Raw genomic sequence first — 26,586 nt, forward strand, 5'->3', positions numbered from 1 at the left:
CCTGTCCCATCGTCACAATAAGACCTATCTGTGTTAGTGCGACGTTGAGCCAATAGAAAAAATTGAAATGTATTTATTTATGTGTTTATTTATTTATTTATTTATTTATTTATTTATTTACCATGCCTGAACAGAAGCAATAAAATCAGTTGCTTAGATATAAAAGACAAATTATTACAACAAATACTTATATACATATTTACAACAAAACGTAAATTAAAAGAAAGAAAGAAAGGCCCAGGTGGTGGATCTGGGTAGTATAGGCGACTCCATATCGAGCACATTGCTTGAAGGTGAAGATGCTGCATTGGTGTGTTGACTCCTTAATACGAGACCTGCCTTCAGATGTGTCCCATCCCAACCTAAAGAATCTAACAAGAAAACAAACATGACAGATGTTAGTTCATCGCTGCATTAAGCATAACATAAATGGCCTCATCTTTGATTCCTGTATTTGAAAGCAGTAGACAGATGACGTGGATTGCTGTATAGAAGTATTTCCAATCTGTTGGCTGACCAGTGAATTAATAGCTCATCCTGTAAAACGATCAGGTAGTATCAGATACCATAGTTAACAGTTGAGGTTGGAATCCTAGTCTCTGCCTTTTTGATGTATTTTGCATTATTACATTTGGCATTATTAGTCTTGGCAGGTGGCTAACTGGCCCTAGTAGTTTAAGAATATCTCACTATAGTGAGTTATTGACTGCTGACAATATTTTTACAGTAGCCGGAACATATATTTTTATGTGGAATCCAAACACCCCGCGAGCTCGTCTAGTAACAAACAGTATAAAGATCTTCAGCTTTGATTACAACGTGAAGTCTGTGAGGAACGGAAGCCATGAGACGAGCAATGTACTGCTCACTCTCGTCAACCTCCTTCCAAAACATCAGTGGGTGGATCCCAAAGGTCATTTTGTGATCTTAGGGAAGGGTTAGGCTCGTTTTCTGTCGTGATGCGCTTTGTTTCAGCCCATAAATTTTTGATTGGGCTGAGATCCAAGGCACAAAGAGAATGGATTTTGCCCTGTTGGCAAACCATCCATCGCTGATGTGTGTATGGAAGATTCGTCGTGTTGAAAGAGAATTACTCCCTCAGGATACATTTGCTGCACTGATGGGACTACAATATCACTGATAATATGAAGAATTGCCGGCCCCACAGTGTAAGGGTAGCGTGCCTGCTTCTTGCCCGTAAGCCCCAGCTTCGACTTCCAGCAAGGTCAGCAATTTTTACCTGGATCTGAGGGCTGGTTCGAGGTCCAATCAGCCTGTATGATTACAGTTGAGGAGCTATCTGATGGTGAGATGGTGGCCCCAGTCTAGAAAGCCAAGAATAACGGCCGAGAGGATTTGTCGTGCTGATCACATGTCACCTCGTAATCTGCAGGCCTGCGGGCCGAGCACCGGTCACTTGATAGGCCATGGCCCTTTGGGGCTGTTGCGCCATGGGGTTTGGTTTTTAGTATGAAAGTATTGAGCTGCATCTAGATGGCCTTGTATCCTGTAAGCGTTCCAAGTCCACAGGAGGACATCCACTGCCATACTGGTAAAGACATATGACCACTACTGGAAAACTTCTTGACATATGAGCACCCGATGCTCTTTATACTCGTACCGGACCACCGTTGGCAGAGGAAAATTAAGATTCATCTGAGAAAATAACACTTTCCCAGTTGTGGTTTTGTTGGCAAATGTTATGTGGTGATCATTGTTTTAAGAGGGAGTACAATGAGACCTGACATTCATCAAAGAGCTTTGGTTTAATTGCTGCACTTGTAGTCCACAAATTAGTAGTAGAAGGGAGCCACTACTGAACAGTATCAAAGACCCAGGACACCCAGTATTGTGCTTTAATTTAACTGCATTCAGAAACGGATTCTGACATACATTCATCACCTCATTATCCTGGGCTGGTATTGAAACACACCACAATTTACTACCGATGCATCTACTGGAATTTCCTGTTTTGCATTACTGCTGAATTCAACTTCTACCTATCCTGACAGGAACCCCATAGCACTTACATGCTCTGGACACCATCATTCACCCTCCTCTACAATTGCCCTGTGGCAGGCTCGATATTGGATCAGTACCCTTTTGCACATGCTCGTGAATATTCGGATTAATTTGTTTGAGTAGTGAGATACACTACACCCCAGCGACTTACAAAACCTCAACTTACAAGTACAGTATCTGACACTATCCATCAGTTTTACAGGTTGAGCTATTATTTCACTGGTCAGTCCATTGATAAATCTACATACTTTTACTGAAATACAGCAATCCTAGTTATCCTTCAATGAGGAATTAAAGAAATGGCCATGTATGTTATGCATGGCAATTACTGTGTAATTGCGAATACCACCCGCACTTTTTTTTTTTTTTTTCCCCCCAAAAATATCGCTTCTAAAAATTGGGTTCAGGTCTTATTGTAGCCTTTCATTTTGCAGGGCAATACTTCTCACATCTCACGGAATGTTAAATTTTTTTAATTTTAAGGGTTGGCACCGGATTCAACCACGTCTTCCGACAGCGTTTGTTTGAAAATAACAAGTGGACATGTGTGTAAAACTTTCCTAAAAGTTGGCTGTAGTTTATAAGCTCAGTAAAATTATTTCTAAGTACGGAACATGCCTGAAATCTATCATCGGCACACACGTGGTCACCGTGACTTGGCAACCGAGTTTCTCAGCGTGCGCTCCTCTCAACCCCAAACACACTTTTCTTTTACCGTAAGCGCTCGGCGGCAGTCGATCTATGGACTCACGTTGTTAGAGTGCCATGTGTAAACATGCATTCAAGAAAGCGTTTGCAGTCTTTTACTGTAAGTGACAAACCGAAAGTTATAAAGGAATGTAATATCATTTACTTGATATATTGTATTGAAAACTGGTCATATTAAGCTCCCGGAAGTTCAGCTGCTTTGTTCGTGGGTAAAGACGGCGTGGGATTGTATCTCTGGTGATCTCGTCTGGAAAAGTTTTCAGAAGTGCAGTATTTCTAATGCTATGGATGGCAGCGAAGACGATGACGTGTGGGAATGTGATGGTCAAAGTGATAGTGAAAGCTCTGAAGTTGGTACTTCTGATGATGAATGAGGTGTTGACTATCGTTCTGTGATTTATAACTTTTTCTGTGTTTGTTTTAAATAATTTATTGGGTATTATTTCAAGGACACATAAAAACTGTCTGAAGTATTTTAAATTCATGAAACATACATAGTGAAATGACACTCTTATTCTATTGTAAATATTATAAATAAATGTGAGTGAAACTTTTTTTAAATTTTGTCCTTTATGAAATGTAGGGTATGGGTCTTATTCAGAGGTGGGTGGTACTTGGGATTATACAGTATTCCTTCCTGATCAGAAGATTTTTTTTAAAAACTATTTGTTCGGGACGTCGACCTATAGAGATCTTTTGCCCCTACTTGCACCGTTTGATATGAACCTGCGTGTTATTGGAATGGAGGAAGTGTAGAGTGTTGAATGTGAGGAAAGGAACCTTAAGGACGACACAAACACCCAGTCCCCAGGCTAGGGATATTAATCATTTACAATTAAAAAACCTTGACCCGGCCAGGAATCGAACCCGGGGCCATCGGGTGACAGGCGGACACGTTGCCTCCTACACTGCGGGGCCGGACATCAGAAGATTGAAAAATAGATTTTCTATATTGTCGTGTACACTGTTTAGAGTAAAAATTTCCGGAGATATTTGACTTTTGTGAGCAATGTAATACAGTGAACCCTCGTTAGTGCGTTCCTCATTAACACGTTTTCCCGCTTAACATGTCATAAATTCGAAGTCCCAATTCTCATCATATGATATCCTTAAAAAATACCTCACTTATCGCGTCACAAATTTTCACTATTACCACTTAATACGATCACATTTTTCCTAGCCCTGAAAATTTTATTTGTCATCCTTTGTGAAACAAACGTGATTTCCAACTCGGATAAGATCCATTGTCACAGTTGTGTGACTATGGAGAAAGGCCTTAAATTCCTGAACTTCACAGGATAAGTTGCACGTTCGGGGAGCAAGCTGTTAGCCTCGGGAATGTTCAGTTTTGCTTGCCGATTAGCAGCAAGATTGCTGAATAACACAGCGAGTCTATTTGTGCTTGTATTTCGCATTCCATTCAGAAGTTAGAAATTTATTTTGTGTTGAATGGTACAGTGAAGTGTAACGGATGTTTGTCACTTGATACGGTAGCCCATATTAGGATTAGGAACATATAAACATACATATCGCTTCACGAATTTTCACTGTTACCACTTACTACGAGTACGATCACATTTTTCCTAGCCCTGAAAATGTTATTTGTCATCCCTTGTGAAAGAAACATGATATACAACTCGGGTAAGAGCCGTTGCCACAGTTGCGTGATTACGGAAAACATAACCCTATTTGTGCTTGTATTCCATTCAGAAGTTAGAATTTTATTTTGTGTTGAGTGGTACAGTGGAGTTTTTTCGCGTGATACTGTAGCCTATATCTGGCTTAGGAACATAATTGTGTGAAATTAACTAGCGTTGTGCACATTCGTCTCGTGATAGTCTAGGTTGGGATACAGAAGAAGTGAAATTCCTTTCTAATGAAGACAACATTAAAATCTTTCACAAAGTGGAATAGCATCCGCATCTTTAAGCACGCAGAGGTCACGAATTTGAACTCGTACCTTTGAGTTTTGACTCGATCGATTTGACTTGGTCAAATATAACCTCCAATTCATTGTCTAAGAGTGTGACCAGAAAATGTTTTATAACCCAGTGCTCCGAAATAAAAGGGTTCTGCTAACATTCGTTTTAGAAAGAGTGTGATCTGCAATAATACTTGTATATTTTTTATTGGCCCCCATACATATGTTTTCATATTTGTTTGGTGTTTTTCGCACCATTCATTGCATTTGTTGTTTTATAAGCCCCAGAAGAAAAGGTTTTCATATTTCTTCCCTCATGTTTTTCACACCGTTTAATACTTTCCTCTCATCTTGAAAAATGGTAGATATAGTTTTCACTGTACCCGCAGATACACGATGTTGAATGCCTTCATGTCAGAAAAAATCGTATCTAGTTTTCATATCCCTGTTGGATAGTTTTTATTCGTATATTCACTAGCATGTTTTCTCGCATAACACATTCATTTTTGTTGTCACTTGCAGAAACGTCATAACGAGGCTTTACTGTAATCACAAATACCTCAGGTGGTGTTGGTGTTGTTGTTGTTGTTGCTGTTGTTGTTGACTTGTTGAACTCTGCAGAGAACTCAAACTGATCTCAAAGTCCACGTACTTCAAAAGGAAGCCAAACAAACTTAAAACTTGGAAACATGCTTGATTGGAGAAAAGGGGAATGACAGCTGGATCATGTATTTATAGGCAAATCCTTCCGCAGAGAAATCTACAACATTAAAGTATTAAAAGGAGTAGATACAGGTTCAGATCATTACCTAGCCAAAATCAAAATTAAGTTCACACCACTTAAAAAAGAAACCAAAATGCAATAAACAAAAGAGGAACTTTGATCCACACCAAATAATTAGAAATGATAATATAGAGAAGTCACACAAAACATAAAACTGATAGAATACTTAGAAGAACTGGTTCCATTTCTCAGACAACAAGCTGAAAATTTAGCCCCATTGAAGCCACATAAAAGACAGCCTGGTGTACCTCAGAATGTGACAAAATTCATGAAAAAAGACATCAGGCATGGTTAAAATTTCAAACACACAAAACAGAAAAAAGTGCAACCGACCTCAAAAATATCAGGAAAAAGTTCACACAAATTATCAGGCAAACCAAGAGACAATCACAGAAAGATCTAATCGACTCAATAGAAGAAAATTACCAGAAAACGAATTCCAGAGACTTATACAAAATCTTTGGAAGACAACTACAAAAAATTGTCCCTCCCACGTTAATGCTGAAAAGTGAGGATGGAAACATGACACATAAGGACAAGGAAAATGTTGAAATCATGACAAAAGCATTCATTAAACTTTTGAATTGTGAAGAACTCCAGGAACTTTTAGCAATTAATACAAACACGCCCATCAAGACCCCACCTGGACTCATAAACCTCCCCCCAGTAATCCAAGAGGTGGAAACAGCCCTCTCGCCATAAGACCTATCTGTGTCGGTGCGACGTAAAGCCCCTAGCAAAAAAAAGAAACAGCCCTCAGAGAGTTGAAAAATTATCATGCATGCGGAGAAGACAAAGTTTTCGCAGAAATGTGGAAATGTGCTGGTGGTACAGTTCAAACATCCTTATATAGTGAAACCTCGTTAATTCGAAGTCGTTGGAACGCAAAAATCAGATTTCGAATTACGTGATTTTGAATTAACAGTATGCAGTTAAACCTTGATTCACAGTTTAAAGCTGTCAAATGCCATGAAAAAAAAAAAAAACTATTTCCAAAATGTGTCCAACATGGTGCATTTACAGTATTCAAATAATGCACTTGGATAACTCACCAGCAAACATAATCTCACGCAATGAAATCAAAAGAAAGAAACCATGATTCAAAATGAGGAGAAATCTATACTGGCTCCCCTGTGCAAGTGCTTTATTCATTGGATTACTGTACAGTATGCATTTTAGATGCCTTTTGCTTGCACGGAAAGTACCCAATGCCCATTCCCCAATGCCCTTAAAACATCGCAGCTTATCAAACTTTCCTATGACGAGGGGAGAAAGTGTCTCGCTTCTGTCCACAGTACAACAGTACAGTGACTATCTTGTACGATTTCCTGCCATGGCACTTCTAAGACCCATTAATGCATGCAATCACCTTGATTCTCAGTTTAAACTTTTCAAATGCCATGGAAAACACTATTTCAGAAATTTCTCCAACAAGGTGCATTTACATTAATCAAATAATGCACTTGTATAAAACAATGGCAAACATAACCTCACGCAACAAAAGGAAGAAAAACACGATTCAAAGATGAGGAAAAATTATGCTGGCTCCCCTGTGCAAATGCTTTATCTTTTGGATTACTGTACTATCTGCATTTTTAGATGCCTTGTACCGGCACGGAAAGTACCAGATGCCCTTAAAACATCGTGACTTTTCGAACTTTCCTATGACACGGGAAGGAAGTCTCTCACTTCCGTGTGCACTGCATAGCAACACAGTACATTTCCTGGCTGGCAATCCTCCCCTTTAAAACCATGAGTCTGTTTCGCCTCAGCATTTTAAAAATTAAAACAAACAACGCAGTTTCAACGGCATTGACAGTATTGTTTGGTGCGTATGAATTGATTATAGGCTATAAGCCATGCTTTTTCACCAACTATCGGCATCACCAGTGTTACATGTTACAAATTTCATATTTGGTCCGTATTGAAATGTACATCAATTTAAGATATTACCAAAATTTATTAGGATCAACCTATTCAATACAATAGAATTTACAAAGTTAGGACTTACATCCCATTAAACTAAGTCCTAACTTTGTAAATTCTATTGTATTGAATAGGTTGATCCTAATAAATTTTGGTAATATCTTAAATTGATCGCCAGTGTTCGCGGATTTTACCTCTCCGCACACTGCCTGCTAGGCCTACGTGATATTGCGGCATTCCTTAAAACGCCAAATACAAAATAATTGCGATTCCACTCGAACATAGCAGATATGAAGATATGGTGGTAAATTTGGAGACTACACACCTTCCTTGATAAGAATATACTGATGCTGCCATCTAACGGAAAAGGATAGCTACAACAGTTTCTAAAAGAGTCTGCATGAGGGATGAAATATCATTCCTGGCACTTTCGGCGAGTTCACGGGGGAATGATAAATCATCCCTTGGCGCTCAAAGAGTTATGACAAGGAGATTGCTTGTCACCACTGCTGTTCATCTGTGGCTTGGAATACATAATGAGGGAATGGTACAAGATTATCCCAAGGAACATCCAAATTGGAAGACCAAAAGACAACATAAGTTTAAATTGCCTAGGATTTGCTGATGACGTTGCTCTCTTGTCCAACAATATTCAGGAAACGGGACAAGAAGTTATATCACTACAGGAAACAGCACAGAAAATTGGTTTTGAAATGTATTTTGAAAAGACAGTAATTATGTTAACTGACCCACCACTCATAAACAAAATTGCCATAGTAAACCAAGAAATCAAAATTGTAGATAAATTTTAACATCTGAGAGAAATCATAACATATAAGCTCAACAAAAAACCAACATGGCATAACAGAATAAATAAATTGACCAGAGCACAATATGTCACAGAGAATACCTACAACAAAAAGGGCCTGTTAATAGCAACAAAATTAAAACACTACAAAACAGTCACTCGACCAGAAATAACAGAAATAACAAACCAGACTGCAAACCATCTTCAAAACAACTAACACTGCACAAATAGACAAAATACTCAAGATAGAGAGAAGAATCCTTAGAACATGCATCAACAAATCATACCAAAAAGATGGACACTGGAGAGTAGCTTCTAATGAAACAGTCTACAAGGAAATAGAACCAGTAATAAGCACAATCAGGAAGAGATGCATTTCATTTTGGACGTTTAAGCAGGACACTAGAGAACAGGATCATCAGGAGAATAATAGAAAATGTTGCACTTACTATTCCACAATTTAAGTAGATTACAAAAATCAAGGAAGATATGGATGAACTACAAATTACGGTGGAAGACCTAAGAAACAAAACTGACAAAATCAGGAAACTCACACACAAACAAACCAGACTGCAAACCAGAATCAACAAACAGACATTAGGATGGGTAATTTCCAATGAAGAAAGAAAGATAAGATCCAAGAGAATGAAGAAGTACTGGGCTGACAGGAAACTGAAAAATTCTTTGTATAAAGTTGGCTAGAATGGTCCAATGAAGGCCATTAGGTTAGATTTAGATTAACATGATATTAAGATTTAATCCTTAATATACATTAATTAAAAGTAATATCTATTAAATTGAAAAAAAGAAATGAAGTGGTTCAACCTATTCAATACAAGGAAAATAAGAAATGTAATGTTACATTCTTATTTGATTAAAAGTGGTACCGGTTTCGACCACTATTCTGGTTCATCATCAGCCGATTAAATAAAAATATAAAACAATGCATAGGAAAACAATAAGTAAAGGATCTCTAAAGAATTCATCATACAAGATCCTATAAACATTAATATATACTTCAGTTATATCAAATTGTATTATATATTTTCGTGCCTAGAGCATTTGCAGGCTTGATCATTGAACAATTCACCAAGTTTCATTAGCATTTAGAAGCACAGTGCAGGACATTACGTATGTTGTGCTGCTCTTCAAGAACTTGCATCTTACTTCATTTAAGTGATGTTAAGTGGATGTTCCTTCTATATAATTTTAGGATTTCAAATTTATTAAATTGTATTATAACTTTATGCCTAGCAGTATTTGCAGGCTTGTCCACTGAACTATTCACCAATTCTCATAAACATTTTGAAGCACAGTGCCGGACATTATACGAATGTTATGCTGCTCTTCAAGAACTTGCACCTTGCTTCATTTAAATGACTAATCTTCAACTTTTTCTGGATTTTAGGATCTTACACCATGCAGTGCTAATCCCTATTGTGTTATAGTGCTTCTTGAACTGCTTTTAGTGAAAGACTTATCCTTTACTTATTGTTTTCCTATGCATTGTTTTATATTTTTATTTAATCGGCTGATGATGACCCAGAATAGTGGTCGAAACCGGTACCGCTTTTAATCAAATAAGAATGTAACATTACATTTCTTAATTTCCTTGTATTGAATAGGTTGAACCACTTTATTTCTTGTTTTCAATTTAATTGTGATATAGTTCAATACGGAACATTATGAAATTTCTATCTTTAAAAGTAATACCTATGTTAAAAATTATATGCACTAGATTACTTCGCAGCATATCACAAAAGCACTGGAGTTTAATCAACGTTTCAAACTTGAGATAGAGGAAAATCTTTTTCTCGTCTAGGTTTGCTGACAGAAATCCTTTACTCTGCACATGTAATCGTGTAATAGACGGTGAGCCAACATGAATCCTCTTTGCAGAACAAATCTTTGTTTCCCCCTTTGCTTGCCTTAAATTGCACATATTTTATACCTTTTTTTTACGTCCGATAATTTTATTTGCAATATTTTTCTTGTTACAGCAGTGCCATCATTTCTCACTTCCACTACATCATCTGGCCCTTCTTTCTTAACTTTGGTCTGTTATCCAAACTTCGGATGACAAAATGATCGATACGTAGACTTCTCTTTAATTAATTCTTTTTTGCACCTAGTCTAGCCATAAATACTGCCACAAATGTTTGAGCTGTTCTGTATAACCAGATTTCCAGGTAGTAAGCAACCATTGGGCTGAAGGTTAGCCTTGACCAGTGTGTGTTCAACACTGAAAGAGAAAGACTGAATCTTCTTTGCTTAAGCATGGAGTGGGGTGATTACAAAAACAGGGTAGCTGTAATTGCCTTGCACAGGGTTGGAATGTCACCAACTGAGATTTTCCAAACCTAGAAAACACTGAAAATCAGCAAGCAGTGTGAAAAATCGCCTGATGGTTGGTCATCGTCACAGTGTGAGAACAGTGACAGCCATTAAAGCAGTGGCAGCCCGTACTGGGCAAAATCCTGCCCAGAAGCAGAAGATAAGGCATGGCAGCTCAACATTTCATCATGAACATGGGCTTAGAGCTTATCGGCGGAGTACCGGGCATTTCCTAACACCGCAACTGAAACAGCAGAGGAAACTTAAATCAAAGCAGCTTCTGCAATGGTACACCAACAATGGGCATCGGAGAATCCTTTTTACCGATGAGAAAGTCTTCACAATTGAAGAGAGCTTCAACAGAGAGAACAACAGCGTATATGCGGCAAGTTCTCGAGAAGCTCGTGAGAGATTTCCTAAGGTCCAGAGAGGTCACAACGCCACGCCCCCCCCCCCCCCCCCCCTCATCGGTCATGGTTTGGTAGGGGGTGAACTATGAGGGCCCCACCAAGCTTAATTTTTTTTTTCTTTAGAAAGGTGTAAAAATGAGTGCCAGAATGTTCGTGGAAACTGTTCTGGACTCTCTTGTGAAGGACTTGAGCAACACAGTGTTCATCAATGAGCTAACCTTCCAGCAAGATTCTGCGCCAGCTCATAAGGCAAGGATGACACAACAGTGGTTGCAGACCAATGTACCATATTCCATCTCAACTACCAAATGGCCTTCTAGGAGCCCCCAATGTCAACCCACTGGAGTATAAACTCTGGTCAGTTCTAGGGGAAATAGTCTGCAAAAAGCGACACCCTTCCCTTGAAAGTTTGAGGCGCTCGTTCGTGGCAGCGGTGGTGGATTTCCCAATTGAAACTGTCCACTCTGTGGTAGATGACTGGCGAAAGAGACTCCAAGCATGTGTGTGTGCTGACGGTGGACATTTTGAATTCTGATTGATACAAACTGTGAGTAATATATGTCTGTAACATATTAAAAGGATATTGAAAACTTTCAAACCGTATTTCATTTATTCACAAAATATTGTGTAACAGTGTTTATGGCTAGACTAGGTACACACTCCGATGAAGACTTAAATTTGGTTCTATGCCGATCTCTGTTCTTGTGCCCTTTTTTCCCCCATAAATAATTTTAGGTTAAAATGATGTGGTATAACCACTATTCTTTTGTCTCGTTTTGCTCTTCACTTATATCGCTGCTTTTAGAAACTGAGCATTGTTGCTCATTTCCTTATTTCTGATCCTGCCTGGAAAGGGGGAGGCAGGGGTTAGAAGTAATCTGAAGGGATGGTTATTGACCTTGGATTTTTTATGTGCTTCAGTATTTCTTGGAATTCACAAAACATAATTTTTATGTGCAAGGGGTGTCTTCATTTCTTAATGCAAGGTACAAAAAGTGAAAAATAATAAAATTCAGAAAGAATGTTGTAAAAGTCTTTGGATGGAGAGATGATGGGAGTAAATGTAGTAGTAATTTCTACACGACTTATTTTCACAATCACATGTCATTTTTAGAAGGGAAACTAGACTCTGGGTTGCATATCCTTAGTTAACCCTTTCCCGCCCGCAAGCGCCCGACTCTTCACTTTGCCTTCCGGTCCTTAGCGCCCGGCTGCATTATCTGCACACTTACGCGAGCTATGGGATTTTTTTTTTTTTTTTTTTTTTTTTTCTTTGGCTTTGAAGTGTTTATGAGGCATTTATGAACACGTAGTACAATCTACAAGGCTTAGGAAATGAAAGAAGAGCGATAATCTGTCTTGACGTCGCCTAGGACACGGTCTTGAACTTCCGCAAGCGCGAGACAGCTGTTTCGTTCGTAAAGATGGCGGGATTGAATACTGCGGATATTGAAACTGAGCTGAATATTGGCGCCGAAAGTGACACAGAATCATTGAGTAGGGGTGGAGGTGAATTTTTAGTGAGTGAATAACGTATCAACGAAGATAATTTTAGTGATAATAGTGATGTAAGTGAAAACGGATATTGAGAATTCGCACCTGATTGCGATGCCGCGGCATTTCAGTTAACACAGGTATTTAGTTTCGTTACTCCGGATTATTATATGGATGATGTTGAACCTGTCTATAATTTCGAAAGAGTATTACGAGAAATATATTATTTTTGACATATGTTAGGAGGAGACAAACTGTGAGATAGCCACTTGCATATATATCAATGCAGCATTCAAACAGGCACATTCCGGAAACATAGATACAGAATGTGAAGACACTTGTTCAGGGGAAATAGAAGCTGATATACAGTATACATTCCACTTCCAGAATCACGCGGTTATTGGTTTAGAGGGATTCACACAACATGAGACTGTGACAAATAGAGCCTATCTTTGTGTCGAGTACCACAATTAGGTGGGGTGGAGTTTTGAACCAACAACATTATGCCTCAATGAATACGGAAATGGATGTGATGGTATGTTTTCTAATATTATTGAAAATTTGAATACATTGTGATTAGCAGTTTTTATTATATTTAAGTTTTTCTGAAACATTGTGCTCTGCTTCAATTTTTCCTAAATAATAGGTTGAAATCTGGCAGTAAGCAGACTGAAAATGTGGGCGGGAAAGGGTTAAACTAAACACTTGATATCCAGTAAGTCATCACTTTCATGTCCATATTAGTTATGACATCTGCTTTTTTATAACTTTTATCATTTATAATACTGCAAAGTGCATCATCATCATCATCATCGAACCTCTGCAGCGTGCCGGGTAGGATGATGTTGAACAAGTGTTCACCATAATTGTCTGTCCAGAAATGCCTTCTCTCTCATCACTGACTCCCGATTCCCTCCCATTCTCTCCACATAGTCTCAGCTGGGCTGGGCTGAGTGGCTCAGATGGTTGAGGCAATGGCCTTATGACCCTAACTTGACAGATTCAATCCTGACTCAGTCTGGTAGTATTTGAAGGTGCTGAAATATGTCAGCCTTGTGTCAGTAAATTTACTTGCACGTAAAAGAACTCCTTGCGGGACAAAATTCTAGCACCTTGGCGTCTCCGAAAACCGTCAAAGTAGTTAGTGGAACATAAAGCCAGTAACATTATCTCAGCTGATGAAGCCATCTCTTCCTAGGTCTTCCCACTGGCCTTCCTTCAACCCTTCTTTCTAGGCATGCACGTTGTGGTCTTGTGCCAGGCATTCACTTTACATGTCCATACAATGTTATTCTTGGAGTCGTTAGCTTCTCTTCTATTGAGTTCACTTGAAGTTCCGTTCTGATGTCATCGTCCCTTACTTGGTCCGTGTGCTTTTTATTAGGGTAGTTCATAGAAACTTCATTTTGCATGCCTGCAGTTTGCTAACTTCTTTCTCAGTGTACGTGTTTATAGACTGTATGTGAGAATTGGCACAAAGTATGACTTATACAGTCATCTCACTTCTCGTGGGCACTTTGTTATCCCAAGGTAGATGTGTTAAGATATGAAGTTGAAAAGTTGAAACTGCTAGCCAATCGTTACTATTGCAAATTCCAACTTTCCCTGTAAATAGCTGTCGTTAATGACACAACCTTGTGTGTGACACTTCTCGGGAGTTACCGTATTTACTCGTGTATTAGACCCCACCCCCTAGCTTTTCGAGACAAAGAAAATGAAAAAAAATCTCACATACAAGACCCCCCCAACATAATTCTTCAGAGAAGATCAGCGATTCCACTTCGAAACGGGTACAAGCCTTACTGCAGCTCTGATGACATCGCACAAATTTGTGAATAGTTTCGTCTGTCTGACCCACACAATGAAAACACGGGTCGAAGTCATGCGGTACATCTGTGTTTCCTATTTTTAAAAATGTCCGCCTCTGTAGTATAGGCCTTCTGCAACTCTGATGGCGTTGCACAAAGAGGTGAATAGTTTTGTGTCCGACCCGCACATTGCAAGCACACAGCAGTCATGTATATTGTGCCCGTGCAGGGAGAGAGCAAGAGACACCCCAGGGGTGCTCAGTAAGGATTGGCATGAATGGCTATAGTATACACAAGTGACAGGAAAATAACGATAGGTTCGGCAATGAAAACATCGATATCAATGGAAATTTAACATATAATTTATTCAACATAAAAGGAAAAATTCTGCCATCCTGGCTAACTACGATGATGAATATGATCACTAAGTTAATTTAAATTTACTAAGGCTCCTGAGGTAACATAAAACTATTCCAAACAAATGGGACGGTAGAGGCAAATTATTTTATCCTAATCATTCTAACTGAATTGATATATAATAACAATTTCGTTTTTAGTAGATTTTAAGCAATTCAATTAAGTCTTGAGAAATGAGGCTGTCGAGGTAAAATTCTCGAACAAATCTGAAAAATACGTTGAATAGTCATAAGAAAATTGAAATATAAAATATTTAAATATTCAGAGAACAGTTTACATATCTGGGTAGCATTATTAATGGAAGTAATGAGATCAACCCTGAAATTAATAACAGACTAAGTAAAGGTACAGCATTTTATCAAGTGAGAGAGCTTTTTTGATATGGCAAGGTACCCAAGAGAACAAAATTAACATTATATAAACAATATTTCATACCAATTGTAACATACGGACTAGAAACGCTGGTAACTAATAAGAGACAAGATAGTAAGATCCAAGCAGTAGAAATGAAATTTTTAAGAACATAGGTTAAAAAGGCAAGAAGAGATAGAATTCAAAATATGAAAATCAAAGAAGAGCTAAATATAGAACTGTTAGTACAGAAGATACAGAAAAACAAGACACAGATGGTTCGGACATGTTAAAAGAATGGGAAAGGAACAGGTAGCAAAAAGGGAATTGGAAAAAGAGGTTAAGGGATAGAGACCAGTTGGAAGACCAAGAAGAAGGTGAATGGATCAGTTTTGGAAGGATAGTAGGGAAGCTGGATTGGATGTGGCGGAAGTAATGGAGCAGGAAAAGTGGAAGGACAAAGGAGTGGAAGAGGCTTGTTAACCACACCCGGGCAACTGGAGTGGGACATTGATGATGATGATGATGATTCAAAAAACTGAATTTGCTTGTAATGAAATTTTGAATTGAAATTAGATCGTGGGAATTTACAGATTAATTTTTATTACAATTTAATTTTATTTGAATATGCTTTCAAAGTAGTCAAAATTAAATCAAGACGTTAACTATATATCTGTTCCGAATGATTGTTAACTATTTAATTAAGTAATTAATTATTTAACTTTAAGTGGTTACTTCAAGTAAACTGAAATAAATGACACTTCTTCCAACAACCAAAATTAGTCATCAACGCTGGAATATGGACAGCAACGTAGATCATAATCCTACACGTGAGAACCTGCCACATGGCATAACACACATGGCTGAAATACGTCACATTTCCAAATATCTCTAACAATTACAAACATACGACAGTTCTACTCTAACTACTAAGAATACTGTACAGAAGAACTATCTACAAGTCATAAATCAGTACTCACACTCTCCAATCAACTTTTCTTCGAAGTGGCAATGCAAATGATGAATACAATATTTACGCGTGGTCCTGGGTTCGAGCGATTATGAGTTGAGTTCACTTTAAAGTGAACTAGTCACATTTAAGATTCTGCTAATGTGACCACGATCACATAGACACAAAGACACTACTGTTTATCATCTCTGACCTTCAAATGTCTAATAATCATCTAATATCACAACGTCACTAAATACACGTCAGAATTCAATTACTGTATCTGAAAACTATTATCACATCTATTATTAATTAATTCAATAAGTCCACTCAAAAGACTCACAATATCGGTCACTGTAATCCATTACATTATCTCACGTAAACACGTGGTCAGAAATAACGCGAAGTATCACACATGAAATAAGCCTTAATTTGTTTAAATCAATATCAAAGATCCAATCTAACCTTGTCATCATATACTTTTACTCAAGTACTCCAAAATGAAATGATTACCTGATCCGTGAATTAACATCCCAATGACACTAAGTTCAATCACTGCGAGGCATGAATGTAAGCTCCAAATATTACCGAAATATTGCTCGAAAATGGAAAATGTTACCAGATGTGATTCAGATTACAAATGTCAGTTCACAAATATAATATTGTTTAAATGTTTAATGATGACTAAGATGATACACAGATAAACTGTCAATGATTCACCACTGTCATGAGTACGTAACACGTGGTTAAGAAAACCTGCAATTCCATATGACTAAATATCCAAACAAAAATCCACATTTCAACATATTTCATCTGGAGAGTACTTAATAAAAGAAATATAGGAAATAGAGCAAATGATTAGCTACAAGACCACGCCACAAGAGTAAAGAAAAGATATACAACTATATAGAACAGATCTAGTATAAGATGTAGTCGACTTAAACTGCAGGCCTCATGTTGAGTGATGAGAAGTCGTCCTTAATTGACAGGTTTAAGGTGGATGCCCCTGCATTTCTTCTCGATTGGCGACGGTCTGATGATTTAGCAGCTCATAGTGGAATACATGTTGAACACGGCGGTGAAATCCATCCTTGTATTCCGCTGATTGTAAGAGGTCCTGTTCACTGCCGCAGTTCCGTAGTAATTCACTGAAACTTGTACAAGACAATTAGAAATAATCCTAGGCGCAGTTTCTTTCAATATTATGAAATGATACATACCTTTTCACTAGTGATTATTTACATTCAACATCTATTGGTTAAGTGGCTTTATGTTTGTCATGGGAACAAGCACACTTCCACAAGCTCCCATCTGGCATCGAACAGTTCACTGTCCACTACGATGGTCTGAGTCGGAATAAGAGTTCGTAACGACGTTCAGAATCGAAGTAAGAGTTCATAGTGACGTTCTAGATCAGAATGAGATGAGCGCATGTACTGCTCCGTTTAAGTAGAGCACCTTCCACCACTGGTGGCTGGAAATACAGGTTCAATTCAGATACTAAATTCTTGTATTGCCATCTGATTTAATTTGCACTAAATTCACTTGTAAGTTGTCATAAAATTAGGTATAAATTATATTCTTAATGTTGTAATTTAGATATGACTTCATTACCACTATGTGACCTAATTTCATATTGACACATGCATTTGTAATTACAATATATCGCGCGGTTAAATCTTCTCAGGGATATGTTTCACTACTCTTTCATTTATCAGGTGAGAGTCAGCTGTTAGGGTGTATGGTTTTATTTATTTCCCTTTGTGCTGGGCTGGTCTGTCTCCTCTCAAGCGATAACATTTCGCCGCACCAATAAAACAAATAAGTCCTCGCTTGTCTTGGTCACTGCACACATGTCACACTGACAAAGGTATGCCAGGTGTTGTACACTCAAATAAATCAATACTTTGTCACCTAGTAAGTAGCATACTGTCACATTATATGTCTGTGTTTTGTAGTTAAGAATGTCCGCCAGCGTAATGGTTAGCACAATTAGCTGCCATTCTCAGGAGCCCGAGTTTGATTCCTGGTACCGTATTGCCAGAGACCTACGAATGGCAGGAAGGTTGATATGCGGTAAAAATGGTACATGCAACTTCCTTCCACTGGGGGCCTGTCTAAAAAGAGCTGCACCACCTCAAGATGAGGAAACAAGTTTACTTTAGTTAAGGAATATTCACGGCTTTTGCTATTAATATAGCAGGCGAGATCATTAACAAAGTGATTGTTTAATATCTCGTAACTCGACCCAATGTAGTTTTTTTTTTAGACAGAGAGAGAGAGAGAAGTAGGTTACAAACATGATAAAAACAATCCAATCATAACTGTTGTTTTACTCGCCAACGTACCTCACAAATAATAATAATAATAATAATAATAATAATAATAATAATAATAATTTTACATCCCCACTTAACGATTTTCGGAGATGCCAAACAAAGCATACTATGCGTTAATTAAGAAATGGAGACATTGATTGTACCAAATTAACCATTATGATAATAAAATGCATGATATATCCATAAATGCAGCAAACTGTCTTGTTGTTTATTTTTAATCTTCCCCTCGTGGAACTTCTGGCACTATGCGGGCACTTGATAGCATACCTAACCCAAGCAATGCGATCTCTCTTATCTCACTTATAGCTGTTTAGGTAAATCCTGATGTGATAAATGTGGAGAACAAACATGAAATAAACTTAAAACTAAGGGTTTGGCTTTCAATAGCCGCAGTTATCCAAAGAATGCCTCCGGTCACTATATATTACATTTGGAAGTACAACTCGTAACATATGTTAGTCATCAGCTGGTCGTTTGGTGCACTTTCTACAGCATGTCTTTATTAGGAAGGAGTGACTTCTGCTACATAAACACAAACTGGGAATGTCAGAGACCATCTCCAGAAACAATTTGGGAAGATTCACACTGTTTGGACTCTATAGTCGGGAACAAAACTATTTTTAATAGTTTCAAAAAGACCGGACCTCGAATGCTCTCCATGCATGGCTGACGAGATGACAATGAAGGTGACATCATTTGGAATGATGACATACCGGTATCAGGGAAGTTGGCGACACAAGACGATAATTCAAATGAAAGCAGTGGTAAGATTTCCTCAGGTTTACTGTGTGGTAGGCCTACTGCTCAACTGACAGAGACAAATGACTGGCCATTAAGTTATTTTGTATCAACATTGCATAATACGATATGCGTATCCCTTTATCCTACGGGGTCGAGTATGAAGTGAGATGAATTATCATAGCGAGTTTTTACGACTGTATGCCCTTCCTGATGTCAATCTAATAGGAGAAATTAATGAGATGAAATGAATGACGTGATATTGAGAAACTAAAAGCGACTATATTTACTTTATATGTAGGCCTAAAAGTTGTGTTCACCATTTATTGTCTTTTTACATTTAGATATACTGCCATTCAATGAAAATAGCCATTATGACTCAAATACATTCATAAGTTTGTTAAAGAATAGTGTAGAATGCTTGCATGTATAATTTATAGCTCATTATGGCCTAGAAGCCATGTGTTCACTGCACAAAATTTGAGGTGATCACATATTGGACTCCCCCCACCCTTTTTTTTTTTCCTTCTGTAAAAGTGGAAGAAAAAGGAATTGTCAAGTAAATACGGTAACTTTATTCATGCTGGTAATGAGGGTCAGATTAAACTCTCTCCGTAACTACACTTGGAATTTTTTGATAACATATGGGGCGGGGAGTTCAGGTCGAATGTTTGGTTATTGATTTGTTAGAAGTACAAAACTTATATAATACACAATAGGTACATTTTTGACACACCAGGTGAGTTGGCCGTGCGGTTAGAGGCGCACGGCTGTGAGCTTGCAACCGGGAGATAGTGGGTTCGAATCCCACCGTCGGCAGACCTGAAGATGGTTTTCCGTGGTTTCCCATTTTCACACCAGGTAAATACTGGGGCTGTACCTTAATTAAGGCCGTGGCCGCTTCCTTCCAACTCCTAGGCCTTTCCTATCCCATCATCACCATAAGACCTATCTGTGTCGGTGTGACGTAAAACCACTAGCAAAAAAAAAATTGACAATCCTGTCCTTTATACTCAAGTAATTTTATGCCTTATCTCCTTGTGATATTTTAACTTCCTCTATTAGAGACCTGTCCCTTGTTTGTTTCATAATTCGTAAATATTATTATCGCTTAGTCCGGTGGTATTTGAAGGTGCTTAAATGCGTCATCCTCCTGTTGGTAGATTTACTGGCATGTAAAAGAACTCCTGTGGTACAAAATTTCGGCACCTTTGCATCTGCGAAAACTGTAAAAGTAGTTAGTGGAACGTAAAATAAATAACATTGTTATAAAATATCGTTAAATTGTAACAATGGCGACAGACTTTCATGTGATTAATAGTATTTATTGCACACTAGCTGATCCGACAGACGTCGTTCTTTCAAAAAATAAATGACAATGGAACGAACTGAAATTGAGTCTGTACTGCACGCAAAAATCAGAATAATGCAAATGACTACATTATCAACATCAAATGAGTTAATTTTCTACTGCTACCAAAAGTTAGTGACAAACTACTGGAAAAACCTGTTTTCATTACCTGCAATATTAATATCTTGATTGTGAATAAGGTAATGCTCACAGCATATCACTACCCAGAAGTAACCCTGATTGACTGTAACGTAGATGGGAACTGTTCAGCAAATCTTCAAATCCCTCACAGAGCCATAATTATCCCCCGTTGCAAATCAAGTAATTTGATAAGTTGATGGCGTGACGATAATGTGGCAAAACTTACTCCTCGTTCTTCGTAGGAAATAACTGTCATAGAAAACAATGATGTCCGCCTCTGTGGTGTAGTGGTTAGTGTGATTAGCTGGCACCCCCGGCAATGCCACGAAATTTGAAAAGTGGTACAAGGGCTGGAATGGGGTCCACTCACCCTCGGGAGGTCAACTGAGTAGAGGTGGGTTCGATTCCCACCTCAGCCATCCTGGAAGTGGTTTTCCGTGATTTCCCACTTCTCCTCCAGGCAGATGCCGGGATGGTACCTAACTTAAGGCCACGGCCGCTTCCTTCCCTCTTCCTTGTCTGTCCTTTCCAATCTTCCCATACCCCACCAAGGCCCCTGTTCAGCATAGCAGGTGATGCCGCCTGGGCGAGGTACTGGTGATCCTCCCTAGTTGTTTACCCCAACCCAATGTCTCACGCTCCAGGACACTGCCCTCGAGACGGTAGAGGTGGGATCCCTCGCTGAGTGCGAGAAAAAACCAACCCTGGAGGGTAAGCAGATTAAGAAAGAAAGAAAATTTCCTTGTGAAGCTTTAAGGTACACGATATTTTTTGTTTGATTACCTGGCGCGTAAACAAACACTGTTTATAGTTTTCCAACACGGGAACAGGCAACATACAATTGGCCATGCGAGAAAAATGGGTTTTCAAGATTAATTCCGCAAAGCCGCAATGTCTGCCCCTGGGATTTATTTATGGTCATAGCAAAAGCGAGCCGCACTGGAAACTGCAGTCGTTTAAATTCAAATGGTATGTCAGTCGGAATCATAGGGATGCGTGGTATCAAAACGTCTTCCCCTTTAAACTTCCCCGTTAGAATGGTTGCTTCGATCACGTTGTTCAATAATGTTTTCACCGCTAGCCGCGTGCCATTGCAAAGATGCGGTTGATTGATATTTCGCAACGTTATGGCCACTGATCCGACCTTTAATTAAAGAAAGTGAGGCGGCAATCCTGGCAAATCCAGCGAGTTCAGAAATTCGGGTGGATAGTTGACGACATCATCTTGGAACCATCTTCACCTTGCCAAAATATGATGGGATTATTGTAGCGCATCGCATGAGCGGTGTGTTTCATACACACGCTGTAACTGACATTCCGGCGATGTAAAACAATATCACGAGCTTCCGAATTTTCTCCAACTATAACAATGGCTACTTCATAAATTATTGGCGCATCGAAACGTCTTGCATGCTGCCCCACAGGAGTTTTATCAGCTCTGATTATAATTTTGTGATTATCAGATGGCATGAGATCCAGTGCAGTTTTGAACAATGTAATCAACTGATTGTGTTGATGAAAGAAATTTTGTAATTGTTCTTCAATAGACCTCTTCACTGAACTGTCACGTGCACAATGCAGATCAATTTCTTGTATTGAACTGCCCATGAAATAAATTTGCAGGAATTTGTAGTCGCCATCTACTGTAACACTGGCAACAGTGAACCTGCTCTGTGATATATTTGGACTTTTGTGTGCAAATTAAGTAGGACAGGTTTATTATTTTTGTCAAAAAAACAATAAAATAAACAAATCAGTATGGGTGATAAGTCTGTTCGTTATTATATGTTAAAGGAAAGCAATATGGGAGATAAGTCTGTTTGTTATATGTTACCTTGAAAGTTGGCATGAAATTGTCCCGAAGTACATTTGTTGCCCCAAATGAAGTCATTTGAAAGCAGTTGTTATATTTTTTGATATTTGTAAGGAAATGTATGGAATCAGTTCCTGTTCCCTGAAACCAATGAGTACATTGGATCTGGTGGTGGAATCAATGGCACTAATTTCACTTTGCCATTTCTGCAACACAATCCAGCGGCTTCATTTTTGTATTTCAATGCCTTACGATTTTGGCAAACTGAGTTCATAGATCCAATAGCAACGCATTGGTAGCCACTGTAGTCGATTGAAACATTGTAACTGAAAGCAGCTCGATTCAAACTTGGAAGATAATTAGCTGTAATAGACAAGAAAAATGTTCCACCGATCAATACATTTATTGTGAATGAATTATTGCACTAGTACCGGTTTCGGCCTATCTTGGCCATCATTCAGCTAGCACACAAATTTACAGTCATAGGACAAAATTACAAAGATGTTACGTAAGAGCATCCGGATGTCTGATAAAAAAATTGAAGTAAAATATATTGCAGTATGTTGCGTTAAAATATCTCTGATTAAAAGTGGTGATGGTTAGAATAAACTAAAACCTATTGATTGAGCATGGACATGAGTACATAAACATATTAAAATATATATGCCACATCATAAGACACTAAAAAATATAGCACATTAAGCACATTAAAACATGGTATATTTTAAAAACGTCTATTAAAATTTGAGTTCATGTTGCGTTGCATTCATTCTTCAATCCTCTTGTAGTTCTTGTGTTGATTAAGTTGAATATCGAGAATGTTCTATGGCTGATATACTTTGTATTGGTATGTTATAAGAACTCTTGTCAGTAAAATTTGAAAATTGAGTACTGTGCAATTCAACTGTTGATGTAGTCAGGTAAGATTTATATATACAGCAAGATAGGGTTTAATTGTAGAGCAGTTGGTGGTGACACTTCTCTCGTCTATGCACGTTATATGGTTGTTATCTGTAAAGAAAAGCTAATATGAGTATAGCGTATGTATGAAGGAATGCCTGGATGTATGTGTGAAATGAAAAAAGTACTTACTGTTGTTGCTGTGGAGGTTGTGTACCGATATGTTTGGAGATTTGTTGTGTTCTGCTGCAAGTACGTCTGGGGCTCATGCGAGCTGTGTGGAGGGATGTTGGTGGAGGGGCTGGAGGAGTGGCTATTGTGAAGGTAGGGGCGGGGTTAGGTTTGTGATTCGTCGGTTTGTTATGACGCGTGTTTACACATCAGACATCCGGATGCTCTTACGTAACATCTTTGTAATTTTGTCCTATGACTGTAAATTTGTGTGCTAGCTGATGATGGCCAAGATAGGTCGAAACCGGTACTAGTGCAATAATTCATTCACAATAAATGTATTGATCGGTGGAACATTTTTCTTGTCTATTACATTGAATCCAATCAATACGGAATATGAAACTTATAAATAATAATAAAGTTAAGTAGCTGAACGACGCGCTGCACGGGTTTGTGATATTCGAATCCTTTCAGTTTCATTTCGCTCTTCACGTTGTTGTGCAGTCCGATTAGACTGAAAATTAGCTTGGCTTGTAGTATTTCGAGTTCTTCGACCGAAGTTGCTCCGCCCGCGTCTTATAGGCGGCATGAGTCTTGAAATGAGTATACTGTATATGGAAGCACACACAAAATAAATCAATCAACCAAAGAAATCGATGAACTTGTTTGCTAAGAAGCATTTGTTGAGAAGCGAAGATGTAAAAACAATCAGGGTAGACGAAGGTCTCTAACTATAACAAAATACAACACTGCATGCGACTGTCTGGAGAGCGGTGTTTGGGAGATCCGTACCGGCAGTCGAGGAAGCCAGACAGACAGACAGCCAGCCCGTGTGAAACCAAAACCCAAGGAGACATTCTTCCTGTCACAAACTGAGAACTAAGCGAGATAAGGACTTGAGGTTTGTTTTTAAAAAAACTTCCATATCTGAAGACCATTCGCCTTGCTTTGACCCCCCATGAAAATTCAATAGCAAAGAAGTTGGCCAGCGACTGACATTTTCCTGCCTGTACATAAAAATCTCTGAACATGACTGAAAAGAAACACAAATAGTGCATATTCTTATCATTTAAATTTAAAAACAAACTTATCTACGTCGATCTGAAATGTTCCTTTACCAGCAGTGAAAACATTACCAATATAGTGAATATAACATAGGAGTTATGACATGATAAGTTCTATGCAATGAAGATTTTGCATTTGAGGTAACATCCCATTATATTAACATTTTCACGCTCAATTATTTCGTAAACCTTTTTTATTTAACTGCATCGAATGCAGCTTGAAATTTTGTACATAATCCGATATTCACCCATTTTAACCGATAATATTCAGATTTACGGACATTTGGCAAACGCGCTGGATTAGAGGAGGACAGCGCTAAGCGCAAACATGGGAGAAGGATAGAGAGAGGAACAGTTTGAATGGAAAAAGGGAAATGACGCTTTTACATTTTTCCTGGCATTTTTCCCAATTTTTCTCTTCGTAAAAACCTTACTCGCACTTCGACGAATATTTCAAAAACAGAATTTGCTGAATTGGTCCAGCCGTTCCAGAGTTTTGCGGTTACCAACACCTTTAGCAATTCATTTTTATTTATATAGATTGAGTGAATATTTGGTGGTTCTTATGCATGAAATATACTTAACTGTATTTTACTTTCAGTATGGCATATTTTAAATTTGTGATCAAATTGGAAACTTCTTGTGTTTCTCTCTTCTTTTTTGTAGTGTTTACATAATGCTGAGATGGCTCAGCGCACACATGATACCCCACCTGGTCTGCAGTATGACAATACGGCTCCTTTGCAGTATTTCCAAGAACTTGTTGCTGGTTTCGAGCATGATATGCAGATTCTAAGTCAGGAAATAGAGAACACAGAAAAACACATAAAATTAGTGATACAACCTGTGCCTGTAACCTCTCAAGGTATGTATGTTTTTATTTTTGGGTAAATGACATTTGTATTTTGAGGTTGGAATGTGTCAAGAATACTCAAAGCATTACCTATGCAATGAAGATTTTGCATTTGAGGTAACATTCCATTATATTAACATTTTCACGCTCAATTATTTCGTAAACCTACACCATTATGTCATCCTCATAAAAGCGTGCAATAAGATCTTTAAAATATTTGCTTATCATCATCATTTCTCCGCTCCAGCAAGCCAGGTGCAGGTATTTACAAGCCTCTTCCAGTTCTTCTTGTCTATCCACAGCTGATGTTTTAATTTTTCGCTGCCAATTTACATCATGCTTTGCAGCATCTTTGAAAATTTGCTTTTCCCAACTATCACGAGGCCTCCCCTGAGCTGCTTTCCAACACAATATCTTTTGTAATATGCTGTTGGGATCATAATTGGAACCATCCTTCTTATGTGTCCATACCATCGTAATCTGCTTAATTCTAATTCTTAATTCTGTCTGCTGATACGGAAAGTATTAACAAATTTGAAGAAAATTGATTGACACTTGCTATTATTCAACAGGAGTGGGCTACATGCTGACACCAGGTTTCACCCTCTCCCTATTTCATTATCATCCTACACTAAAACACAAAGGTCATCCAGGGACGTCAAACAGAAAGACCTGCGCCTGGCGAACCAAAGATGTCCTCAAACACTCCCAGCACTACACAAAATTAAATAATAAGTACAGCCAAAATTGGTTAGTTTTTTGTGGGGACCAAAAATGTCATAAAGAAGGAACATGCCAAAAAATGGAAAACAGTTTTGTTGTTAAATTTAAGGTTAGGTTTGAATGTAAAAATAATTACAATGAAAACATAGAAATAATACATTTTAAAAACACCATCATAGTAAAATAAAGGAAAAGCACTTTTAGGAATGCGAACTATACACGTGGCTTACAATTATATTTAAAGTTGTCAGAAGAAAGTCCAACATTTGGGCGATTTGCACGCATTCCATATGTGGATTAGCATCCACTTTCTCATTAAACTTCAATTTTTTATCATCTATAAACTGTCTAGCTTTCTTCTTCTCCGTAATTGAATGTCCTGCAAACCACTATGCGTAAGTACAGTAGGCCTAATTTATGTTCGTACTGGGCAAGTTGGCCGTGCAGTCAGGGGCACGTGGCTGTGAGCTTGCATCCGGGAGATAGAGAGTTTGAATCCCACTGTCAGCAGCCCTCAAGATGGTTTTCCGTGGTTTCCCATTTTCACACCAGGCAAATGCT

General features: G+C 38.3%; 1 protein-coding gene across 5 annotated transcripts in view; it reads left to right on the forward strand.

The window, feature by feature from the left end:
- Positions 1–26,586, forward strand: part of LOC136866541 (nuclear pore complex protein Nup58) — a 166,127-nt gene that overhangs the window by 68,635 nt on the left and 70,906 nt on the right. For all 5 annotated transcript variants that reach the window (XM_067143606.2, XM_067143608.2, XM_067143609.2 and 2 more), the window contains exon 5: positions 25,116–25,314. In XM_067143606.2, coding sequence (XP_066999707.2) covers positions 25,116–25,314 — 199 coding nt within the window. The remainder of the gene's footprint in view (positions 1–25,115; positions 25,315–26,586) is intronic.

This window comes from Anabrus simplex, chromosome 3, assembly GCF_040414725.1.
Source record: "Anabrus simplex isolate iqAnaSimp1 chromosome 3, ASM4041472v1, whole genome shotgun sequence".
Classification (NCBI taxonomy): Eukaryota; Metazoa; Arthropoda; class Insecta; order Orthoptera; family Tettigoniidae; genus Anabrus; species Anabrus simplex.